The sequence below is a fragment of the Schistocerca cancellata genome, chromosome 6 (assembly GCF_023864275.1).
Source record: "Schistocerca cancellata isolate TAMUIC-IGC-003103 chromosome 6, iqSchCanc2.1, whole genome shotgun sequence".
In the NCBI taxonomy this organism is placed as follows: domain Eukaryota; kingdom Metazoa; phylum Arthropoda; class Insecta; order Orthoptera; family Acrididae; genus Schistocerca; species Schistocerca cancellata.
In genome coordinates, this window is record NC_064631.1 from 220,694,789 (window position 1) to 220,707,573 (window position 12,785).

General features: G+C 40.0%; 1 protein-coding gene across 1 annotated transcript in view; it reads right to left on the reverse strand.

Moving 5' to 3' along the window:
- Positions 1 to 12,785, reverse strand: part of LOC126190876 (protein PRRC1-like) — a 74,909-nt gene that overhangs the window by 14,471 nt on the left and 47,653 nt on the right. Inside the window, exons 4-5 of the mRNA XM_049931476.1 lie at positions 2,768 to 2,870; positions 2,432 to 2,599 (exon numbers count right to left, since the gene is read on the reverse strand). Of these exons, the coding sequence (XP_049787433.1) occupies positions 2,432 to 2,599; positions 2,768 to 2,870 (271 nt within the window). The remainder of the gene's footprint in view (positions 1 to 2,431; positions 2,600 to 2,767; positions 2,871 to 12,785) is intronic.

Sequence of the window (12,785 nt, forward strand, 5' to 3'; positions counted from 1 at the left end):
CTACAACCTTGGACATTGCAACATAAGCAGAAGAAGCAGCAAAATATTTGTGCCAACCAAAATTGTAAATTTTAATGATGCCTGTTTCCTCACAGCAATTTCAGTTGTGCTATTGGGTACCGCTGTAACCAAATTACTGATACCACAGATGACTGGCTTAGATAGTACGCAGAAAAGGGAACTGAAGATAAAAGTTAAAGTACACCACTTTTTGTTTGTTTTATTTCTTCTGGTAGAAACAATCGGTAAACGGCGTAAGTTTAGAATAGGTGTATTGTTAATATTTTTTATGCAGATATTTCGTATGAATAGAACAGTTTGTAATTTTGATCAGTCAGAATATGGTGAAAATAAAATTTTCTCAAGGAATCTCTGAAAGAAGAAAGGGGATAACTGTGTATTCAGGGTCATCTTACACTCGTAAATACATTAATTTATGTGTGTACTTGAAATATCTCACCAAACTGCACCTTTGTCTGGAGTTGATGCTAAACTTGCTGGGTGAATCAGTGCAAAAGTCAGAGGAAAGAAAGAGTGTATCACCTCCAACAGGACATGCTTATATAGTGATCAAACCACCCTTTGAGTTCAGGTCACAGGGCTTTGTTTTTACTTGTGTATGTGGACAGGCAGATGTTTCAGAGTGCTCAACATCTTTGTCTTCAGTATCACACTCAACATCTTCGTCTTCAGTATCACATTAAGAATGCCTAGTATGGCAGTTCTTGAAACATTAGATATAAGTGAATACAGATGTCAATGGAGAGAAGACTACAATATTACACTACATAAATGTGGTTGGCTGATCACAAAATTAAAATGAGGTGGACTAAGCACCTGCCATTAATAAAATCCTGATACTTCAGGGTCTTTGGAGCATAACTTTGTATATTGTGTTTTGCAGTAGAAGAAAGAAAGGGGATGATGATGGAAGGAAGAAATGTCACATTTGATGACATGAAACTGGAGAGAAGAGTCTGCTTCATTAGTAACTGATCGCCTGATGTCACTACGCTGCAATCTGTAATACATCCTTTTGCTACTTTTTTTTGTATGCATCCTTATGAGTACACTCTTTCTCCTGACATCTCATATACTTGTGGACTTGAACAGTTTGAGATGTATTCGGTTCAAAATCAGCACAATCCAGTATATTAACTGATCAACACTCTTCATTTTTTTATGCAGACCAGCACATGAATCAGAGTGAAACGAATATGCTAAAACTTATGAATATACAATACACAGAACAACAGAGTAGGTTAAAGGAAGAAGACAATGACAATTAGTTTTCCCTGACAGAAGCATTATGGTCTCTACTTTGCAGGAAAATCAATGCGAAGTAATGACAATGTGGTTCCCTCAGTTATTCTTTTGCTATACTGCCCACTATTTTGAAATAAATCTGATCAGCGTCTCTAAGAAGTGCTTGATTTTTTCATTACTACAATGTCTTAACTGTATGAAAACAATACTTTCTGATGACATAAGGAGGAATTGTGTGTCGTGAACCACTAAACCACCCCAACCTTCCTCCATTAGGCTTTGGTCTTTTTCCACCAGTGAGCAGCAAGAAGGTTGAGTTTAATGTCTCATCAGTATTCAGTTCATTAGAGACTGGGAACTAGCTTGAATTAAGCAAGGATACAGCAAGATATTGTTCAGGACCTTCTGAGGGAACTATCCTGGTATGTCTCTGGGAAACTACAAAATCTATATCTACATAGATACTCCACAAGCCAATGTACAGCATGTAGCGGAGGTTACCCTGCACCTCTACTTGTCACTTCACTTCCCTTCCCTTCCCTTCCCTTCCCTTCCCGTTCCACTCGCAAATACAGCACGGGAAGAACAACTGTCTGTAGGCCTCCATATGAGCCCTAATTTCTCTCATCTTTGTGGTCCTTACATGCAATGTATGTTGGTCACAACAGAATCATTCGGCAGACAGTTTCAAATGCCGGTTCTGTAAATTTTCTCAATAGTATTTCTCAAAAAGACCATTACATCAGAAAAAGCAGGTAGGGATTTAAAACCATGGGGAATGGAGCTTGAAACCAAACTCTGTACATCCTACGTAGTACTCTTGATAGTTTGTTATAAAGTTTAGACTGTGACTCTAAAATTGTAAATTTGTGGTAAGATCTTATGGGCCCACCCGCTTAGGTCATTGGTCCCTAAGCTTACACACTACTTAATCTAGCTTAAACTAACTTACGCTACGGACAACACACACATCCATGCCCGAGGGAGGACTCAAACCTCCGACGGGGGGAGCCGTGCGGACCGTTACAAGACACCTCAGACTGCACGGCTACCCCGTGCAGCAATGAGAATCCACATTTCAGCAATAAACAGCAGAATCAGACAAAGTTGCTGTTTGGCACTAACTCATGCACAAACACAGAGCTAGTATGTAATAGTTACTCACTGTCCTTCAGCAGCCTCCACAATAAAATTTTCCACAGCAACTACAGGTTGGTTCTCATGAACTTTACCACTTGTACGAACTGAGTGTATCCTTTCTTCTGCTGCTTTGAATGCCGAGCCATAACCAACTGGTTGTGCAGCAACAGTTACTGCTTGTGCTGGTAGTCCCCTACAAAATATGATCTTTAAAATATGTGATAAACATACATAAAAACTTATGCATACAGATATGAGTAAAGAGATTCCATAGAATACTTTACCACTATTTTATTTTTTCATTCTGTTCCGTGCCTATGTTAAAGGAGACAACAGCACAAAAACTGCACAACAGACTTACGTAACAGTAGCTTTGCCAAAAACTGCCTGGAAAGCTTCTCTAACTGGGCTTATTTTAATTTCTTTGTCTGATGCAACCACAATATCAATATCACCACCAGAATCTAAAACAGAAAGAAAAGTTCTAGAAAATAAATGATAGTATGCAGCTTATCTGCAGGACATGGTCATAATGTTCCCTTTGCAGCTAACTGCTTGGCTTCACGTAATTGTCTGTACTTACAAATTTGTGCTCTGTAAAACCTGATGGTTTGTGTTTATACAATGGATTTATACTTATATTTAAATTTATGCTGTGCATTTTTTCCCTGTTACAGTGTAACCAAGTTTTTTTTTTTTTTTTTTTTTTTTTTTCCCCAGCATAGATAATTATCTCAAATTTTACATGGGCTACTCTAACAGAAATGAGCAACTTAAAAGTATTACATCAGAGTTACAAGGAAAAACTGGTATTGATGTCTAGCCACTGGCCACTTTCTGTGCTTGTGTCCTTTCTTTTTTGGTTGACGTGACATCACACTGTCATACAGTCGGGAAACTTCTCTTCCACTGTCACTCTTGGGTTTAATTTGTATGATCAAAATTCTTGTACAAAATTTGTCACTATTATTCTCACAGGGTGTATACGCAGACAAGGAGAAAAAAAATTCCCGGATCTCCCGGTTAAAAATACATTTTCTCCTGGGTGAAAATGCGCTTTTGCCATGTGAAGTGACAGACAGTATACTTTCCCTCGGAAATGTAAAACTTATCCTTTGATAGGATATGGTTTTATACAGCAACATAGAATGTCCCGGCACTTTAGAAAACGATACTGAGGGGGAGAAAACATGTTTTGGAAAGATCTTTGATGTGCAGCAACATGTACGCTGCATACTTTCGTATTACGAAAGTATTAATTCGAATTCCACCAAAAGGAAAAGTTAATGGTTTAAATTAATATACATAGTGTTGCTACAAGAAAAGAAAAGCTTTCGCATATAATATTTGTGTCGAAGATTAATAAGCTACAAGAGAAGCTAAGCTTTCACTTATAAAGTTGATCTGTTTAGCACATGGTACACTTTAAGATACATCACACAAATACGCCTGTAAGATTTTTAATACCGATATAAATCTCTGACCTTCTGGGCTTGAAATTTTTCTAAATGGCTCATCATCAAAGAGTTGATTTTTAAGAGACCAAACACGCCATGATTTGAGAACTCCATCCTACACTCTCGCACACAGTTCATCTTGCGTAAAAGGAAATTTACTTTGAAAATAACGCTTTCAGAACAACAATTCACAATATTTTACTGTGACCTGTTACAAATAGATTCATTTCAGCAGTTGTCACAGAGCACCAGATAAGAGGCGTCACCGTGCTTGCATAGCTACAGTGATGTAGGAAGCCCGTATGTTCATACGTGTAAAACATTAAAAGATCTTACATTACATCATAAAAGAAACAAGACATCAGAGGATACTCCAAGAGCCTCAGAATTTTATGAACCATACTAAAATGCATAGTTCGCCTTACAGTGCACACTTGTATGTCCAGATGCTCAATGATGTGGCCTTGACCAGATAGAAGCTATTCGGTGTGGTTTTCGGGACGTAAATTTTCGTAAGTACCAGTACTGTATTATCTCATGTTTGGTTCTTTATTATGGCATAATGCCATATGTGCTAGAAGATGAAAATGTGCATCTGAAATGCAGCGAACAGTTGAAACTAGCCAATAGTATGGAATAAATTGACTGCCTCAGCAGGAAAGCTTAATAAAAGCCAAATTTATTTATCAAACCGCCAAAATAACTTCACTGTTCTGCAAGGCTTCATTGTTCTGCAAAGCTTGACTGTCAGAAAGGTGGAAATAAAATTTGAAACTAGTAACATAGTTTACCCTTCCATAATTATGTGAATGTATTTTAATTCACTTGATAGCTCCCAACCACAGAAATCCATCTGTTTTCATTTGACATGAGAGCAGTAAACGAAGAGGAAACAGAAAAATCACTAAATGTAAAACCGGGTCACATGGAGACTACACTATGCACGCAATTAAAAATCAACTTATAATTCATTCAGAAATCAACTTAGAATGTGTTCAAAAACCAGCAGCGATGCATTTCAAAATCATATGAATAATGGATAAACCTACGAGCGCTGGATGCTAGGGTGCTTTGTGAAACAAGGCTTTTTTTCTTAAGAATATGAATTTGCCCCCTCCCCCCAAAATTGCTGCCCAGTTCAGATACTCAGATACCCCAGTTTGCCCTCACTCCCCACTAGATCCGGGCCTGCAGCACATGCATAAATCTGGCAGCTTGGGAGCACTAGTAAAATTTTTCTGGGTTCCATGTGGCTGGTTGCTGCTACTGCTGCTTACACAGCCAACAGCCACATTTCTGTAGCCAGAAGTGGGAGAAGATACTACTCATACACGACTCAACTGCGCATGTGCATGAGCCCGCTCGTAACTGATTAAACGAGTCTAATGTAAACAGTTGTGATGTCACGCACATCGAAGGCAATTTGTTGTTATGAAGCACTGCATAGTCTTCCGAAAGCCATTGACACATTTTGCTGTTGGCAGATGCTTGTACGAGCACTGTGTTATTTTATATGGTGCATTTCCTTTGCAATTTAAGTTTTATTTTGGTTTTTTTCTCTTGTTCATGTTTTAATGCTGCAGTATTATTCTGCAGTAGCGGATACAGTAATATCCTTTGTTAGAGTAACGGTTCTTATCAGTAAAAATTACAAAATTTAATTGAAAACTAAAACAACGAAAAATTCCCGGAATTCTAAAAAATTCCTGGATTTTTCCAGGTTTTCTCCCGGATGAAAAAATTCCCGGGTTTTTCCCGGATCTCCCGGTTGTCCCAGGTCGTATACACCCTGTCTCAGACCTGTCCCCTTGTGTACCGTATTTACTCGAATCTAAGCCGCACCTGAAAAATGAGACTCGAAATCAAGGGAAAAAAAAAAATTCCCGAATCTAAGCCGCACCTGAAATTTGAGACTCGAAATTCAAGGGGAGAGAAAAGTTTTAGGCCACACCTCCAAATCGAAACAAAGTTAGTCCATTGTAATATGAGACACAATTTAGGTCGAATGAATGACAATACAGCTACAGTAGTTTGGTTCGAGTCGTAAGCTTAGCAGTTAAGCTTTACCACGTAGCCATTGCTATGCGTCAGGCGCTCCGTCCGAATTTATACGGGTACCCTTCCTTTTTCACGTGCTTCGTCTGGTTTGAATCGATTGCCTATTTTGCTTTGATCTGATAAGTGCTGTTTTCTTTGTTATAGGTGTTTGCGTCACTCTTAAGCTGAAAATGCATTACTGCACTGTGTCATGCATTGTTTGTCGCATTCTGATAGTGCGTGTTTACGGCCTGTCGCGGCTCGCGGCATGGCTTGCTTTTGTGCGCGCTACCGCTGCGTACAATTAAAACAAGAAAGAGAGGAATCGTCACATTAGTGAAACAATGGCAAGAGACTGCTATTTGTTGTTACTTACACTGCTGCTTTCTTTGATAATGATCAACAAGAATCAAATAATAGACTGCGTATGATAGAACATGTTCTGAACGAGAGTTAGGCGAAAATTTTTCTCCGTTTGAAAATCTTTGCGGCCGCTTCTTTATTACATCAAATTCTGCACAGAAATTAGAGTCATCTTAGATTTAAAAATCTAGTCACTTGCCGTGCTTCATTTCAGACTGTATCATTATTAGGCATAAGAATAATACGAATATAAACATGACACGATACGTATATTCTTCCGCGTTTGCTGTTGTCTCACTCTAGTTTCGTAGTTTATTAGGCAGACAGGATTTAAATGAGATAGCAGCAAACACGAAAGGATACATGGCAAAATGTTTATATTCGTATTATTCTTATGGTGAAGAGAATAATGTATGTGAGTCAAATTTCATCAGGTTCCTATTAGTAACCATCTCTTCTCACAGATAGGAAAAAATTCAGAATGTGGAGTTGGCCATATTGACAAACATCCCAAACAGTCTTGCCAGTCAGATTTTCGTAGTACACTGAAATTGTGCTACATTCGAAGATGAACAATACGGAATTTGTATTTACTTCATTGGATAATGTATGAAAATGCAGTGGTCGAAACTCGCGGCGGAGAAAAAAAACTCGTCTTCCACTTTTTTTTTTAAATTTATTTACTGACGCAGAGGTTTTGGCACCAGTATTTATCTTTGTGCCTACAAAGCATGCCTGTGTCGCGCTACATATATTCGATGGCAGAAGTTAGTTGTGGCGGCACGTACCAACATTTTTCATAACTTCCGCTTGCTTTGCACTCGATTCTAAGCTGCAGGCGGTTTTTTTGATTACGAAAACCGGAAAAAAAATGCGGCTTAGATTCGAGTAAATATGGTATAGTAACTGAGATTGCTTTACAGGTATTTGGCAACATCCTTGGTACTTATCTAAAACAGGCAGTTTTCAGTTTTCAATCCATAACCTTATCAATGTTCTGCACACACTTTTTCACAAATTAACAATATAACTAACATTTCTTTCAGTCATAAATGTGATTCAAAATTAACTATAAAATTGTTGTGCAATGAATGTCAGGTATTTATACTCTGTGTGTGTGTGTGTGTGTGTGTGTGTGTGTGTGTGTGTGTGCGCGCGCGCGCGCATGCAGATGATTGGTGAATCTGTAAAATTTTTGTGCGACGAATGTCAGGTATTTATACTCTGTGTGTGTGTGTGTGTGTGTGTGTGTGTGTGTGTGTGTGTGTGTGTGGGTGGGTGGGTGGGTGCGCGCGCGCATGCAGATGAATGGTGAATCCTGACTACTTTATGAACATTTTTGCCAGATAGCCTGCAGTGCCATTAATTTGTCAAATTGAAGTGAATCACTTTCATAGAATGTTCCACACTGTATCAGACTCTCAACACAAACAAAACATACTGTAGATTTTTGTGGAGCCATTTCGGTGGCCTCCATTCATCTTGCAGGTGACAGAAATAGTGCATAAAGAAACCTGTGTGTTTATTTTGAACTGCCCTCATACAGAAATATATAAACAGTTGCTCTGTATTAAATATACGATACAGAAAATGAGATTGCTGGGTGAGAAAAAATATTATCAAATGTGTACCACTCAAGACGGTACTGGATGTCTCTCATTCTTACATGCTTAAGGAGTATACAGTAATTACTGTTATCTGTGTGACCAAGATTATGTAGAGAATGTGGCTAACAGAGAACATAATGTCACCAAATTGCAGCAAAACACAGTGCACAATTTCAGACATTGTGACAATCTTATGCAACTCAATGTGTCATCTTTATGGTGAGTGCACTCTATCCTCTACCTAATATTGTTGATATTGCAACCCGGAGCTTCCATTGTGTGATATTTTATTATGACATCGCGGACAAATAATCTGAAAAACAACAACATTTTAAATTCTTGGGTGTGAACAAAGACAAATATTTTTCTTGCTAATACCGTATTTGTAATATCTGCACAGGTATTACAATGCCTGGTAAACAACACAGTCGACACAAGGTACTGTATGGGCCAACGGTGGCTCAATGGAATAGAAGCCCACAAGAAGAAATGAAAACGTGCCATGCAAATCAATCTACGGGGAAGCAGAAGTCCGAAACCATGTACAGATGTGCACAGGGATAAATACAACACATGGCAGATGTAGCTGACTGGCACCGCTGGTTGACAACTGAGCACATGGAAATGGCATGTAGCATGAGGTGCAAGGCAATGTCTACAGTGGTTGAACTCAGTGTTAAAACTGACCCACCCAGCTTACTGCAGCAGGTAGGTAAACACTTCCAGCAATGGATCTGCCCATACAACGTATTATGTATGTCCCCAGGGCAGTTGCCCACACTATTCCGTCACGATAACCATGATAGCTCATCTCCTCCAGTGTGATGTCCACTAGTTGTGCAGAAATTGAGTGCTGATATCTTAAACATAAGAATAGTCAAGCCACCACTGACATTTTTGGCTATTGTTGAAATGTGATTAATACAAGGCCTGCTATTTTGCATGAGATTTCTTGATTTACAATGTGGACTCACTCAAAAGTGTTCACTCACTCACTTAACACTAGATGATAAAACTATCTGCAATGAAATGATACTTCACTACAATTGTACAGAAATGTACACATTGCTGTGCACGTTTAATTGTCAATAGCTTTCTAGCATAACAGAAAATGAGAGACAAATTTAAAGTGAAAAATTTTCTTGATGCAAATTCCTTTCACTCTGTTGAAGAGTTCCACAAAAAAGTTTAGAACCATTTGTAGTTATGATACATGCATATACCATCAATAATATATTTATTATTTTTTTTAATCAGCATTCTATGGCGCAAAAGAGTGAGAGGCAGAGGGAGGGGTAAGGGAAGAGCATTCTGTATGAAGAACAATGAAATATGAGAGACTATTGTCACAAGAAGATCATTAGAATATTTTACTGGAGCAGTGTTGCACAGCCTCAAAATACGGAAATAGTTTCATGTTGGACCACCTGAAGTTGCTAGAGAATATACCATTTATTGAATGGCTAGTATTGTTCACATATCAGTTTTCAAGTTGACACAGAATAAAGAAGTTCAGTCTTTGCCTCACATGAACTGAAGACTTCAATGGCACATTTTTGTCATGGGTTGTCATTTGAACTTATTCGACAGAACATAAAGTTTATCATGAAAGTTGATATTAACTGCATGAAACTGTTACATACATAGATACCCCAATATAAACAATGTTTGTATGTTCTCCACGTCAACTTGAGAATGACCACATGGCTGACACTAGTTGTACAACAAAGGTTACATTTTCTAGCCACTTGGGATTCCCAATTTGAAACTGCTGTATTTCAAGACATTATTAGACACTGGAAACAAGCTTAGGCTGTGCATGGCAGGGGAAGAAAATTGGCTGTTCATTCATTAAACTACAGAAAAACTACATCTGGATGAAGATTTGAACCTCACTCTTGCTAAATGCAAGTCCAGATGGCTAACAACAGCACCATCTTGCTTGGTGGGCCTGTGTCAGGATGGAGATTTGGTGCTATTATTTATATTTTATACCATCAATTGACTTGCCCATGAGTCATTTAACTTCAGCAATCACAGGTACTTAAACTTCCATAGTACTACCATGTACCACAATTTTTAGTCATTCGTTTTGTTTAAAAAATGAAATTCCACATACACATTATTTTCATTTACGTCAACAAAATAATGTCCAAGAGATTTTCAAAACTAGTATCATCCTCTACTCTTAAGCACAATGATATCACGAACTAAATGATAAACTCATCAGAAATGCTAATGTAGCTTAGTATGCACTGGTGAAAGGTTAATAAAGGCAACAAAATTACTCCGAATTTGCTGTGAATAATGAGGTACAAATAGATTAAGAGGTTGAATTACTCTCATGACCCAGACATCAGTTCACTGCAGTACTCTGATTTTTATACTTTCAAATTCTTTGTAATTAATCACCAATCATTCAATGAGTCGTCCACAGTTGGTGGAAGCGCTGCCAATTACTAATCATTTCACTTAATTCATAACCAAATACTTTTTAAAAAACATTTTAAATTATCATTTTTTTGTTGAGACTGAAACAATACATAAATTTTGGTACAGTTGAGTGTTGAATGTCCAAACAAACCGGGGGGGGGGGGGGGGGGGGGGGGTGTTTAGTAAACCAGTTTATCTGGATAATCGAACAGTGTACTTTTATTTACCAATAAAAACTGCATACATTTATAAGTACATGGATCTCTTCTATTCTATTATTACCAAGGCAAGTACATAGGTATGTACATACACTCCTGGAAATTGAAATAAGAACACCGTGAATTCATTGTCCCAGGAAAGGGAAACTTTATTGACACATTCCTGGGGTCAGATACATCACATGATCACACTGACAGAACCACAGGCACATAGACACAGGCAACAGAGCATGCACAATGTCAGCACTAGTACAGTGTATATCCACCTTTCGCAGCAATGCAGGCTGCTATTCTCCCATGGAGACAATCGTAGAGATGCTGGATGTAGTCCTGTGGAACGGCTTACCATGCCATTCCCACCTGGCGCCTCAGATGGACCAGCGTTCGTGCTGGACGTGCAGACCGCGTGAGACGACGCTTCATCCAGTCCCAAACATGCTCAATGGGGGACAGATCCGGAGATCTTGCTGGCCAGGGTAGTTGACTTACACCTTCTAGAGCACGTTGGGTGGCACGGGATACATGCGGACGTGCATTGTCCTGTTGGAACAGCAAGTTCCCTTGCCGGTCTAGGAATGGTAGAACGATGGGTTCGATGACGGTTTGGATGTACCGTGCACTATTCAGTGTCCCCTCGACGATCACCAGTGGTGTACGGCCAGTGTAGGAGATCGCTCCCCACACCATGATGCCGGGTGTTGGCCCTGTGTGCCTCGGTCGTATGCAGTCCTGATTGTGGCGCTCACCTGCACGGCGCCAAACACGCATACGACCATCATTGGCACCAAGGCAGAAGCGACTCTCATCGCTGAAGACGACACGTCTCCATTCGTCCCTCCATTCACGCCTGTCGCGACACCACTGGAGGCAGGCTGCACGATGTTGGGGCGTGAGCGGAAGACGGCCTAACGGAGTGCGGGACCGTAGCCCAGCTTCATGGAGACGGTTGCGAATGGTCCTCGCCGATACCCCAGGAGCAACAGTGTCCCTAATTTGCTGGGAAGTGGCGGTGCAGTCCCCTACGGCACTGTGTAGGATCCTACGGTCTTGGCGTGCATCCGTGCGTCGCTGCGGTCCGGTCCCAGGTCGACGGGCACGTGCACCTTCCGCCGACCACTGGCGACAACATCGATGTACTGTGGAGACCTCACGCCCCACGTGTTGAGCAATTCGGCGGTACGTCCACCCGGCCTCCCGCATGCCCACTATACGCCCTCGCTCAAAGTCCGTCAACTGCACATACGGTTCATGTCCACGCTGTCGCGGCATGCTACCAGTGTTAAAGACTGCGATGGAGCTCCGTATGCCACGGCAAACTGGCTGACACTGACGGCGGCGGTGCACAAATGCTGCGCAGCTAGCGCCATTCGACGGCCAACACCGCGGTTCCTGGTGTGTCCGCTGTGCCGTGCATGTGATCATTGCTTGTACAGCCCTCTCGCAGTGTCCGGAGCAAGTATGATGGGTCTGACACACCGGTGTCAATGTGTTCTTTTTTCCATTTCCAGGAGTGTAGTACAGCCAAGCAAAAGAAAAAGTAACACTTGCGTATTTTGCATATATAGCATGTACTTATACAATCAATACTAAAAAATATCCTTTCATTTTGATATGTCTGAGCAAGCCTACCCGTTTAAGAGCAGCTAAGTCATGCACTTTTTTCAGGAAAGGTATCCGATGCTGGTCGCTTTTATTTTGAGCTTCAAAACCATCGCAAGGCAGTATCTAAACAAGTAAATGCTTCAGAAACTGCCTGTATATTTTCATCTTCATTTTCTAAACAACTAGTTGTTGAGATGCTGCTGCCACACACTTTCTTTACCCTCCTCTTCTCTTTCTAACAATAACTTATGTAATAATTCTTTTCTGTAATAGCGTTTGAAAGACTCAATAATTGATACATTGGGCTGTAATAGGACGTTACATTATGTGGAAGAACCATCACTTGAACTCGTCCTTTTCCTTTAAGATATCACATTATGGAAAAGTTGGAGCACTGACAAGGAGCAATAATTCTCCCTTTTGCCATTTAACTGATTAAAACTTCTGTAAATCATTTCCTGAAAATCATACTACCCATTCAGGTGCTCAGTGGCTGTCAGTAGCAGTAGTGCAAGCTAAAGCAGTAGTACAATCCTATCTTATTTTAGGACTAGGTACTCTACATAATTACATGAAGTAAAAGTTTTTCTTGGCAAAACATTCCAGTTGAGCCCAGTTTCATCAGCATTGTAGACCTTTCCAAGAGCATAATCTTTTTCCCT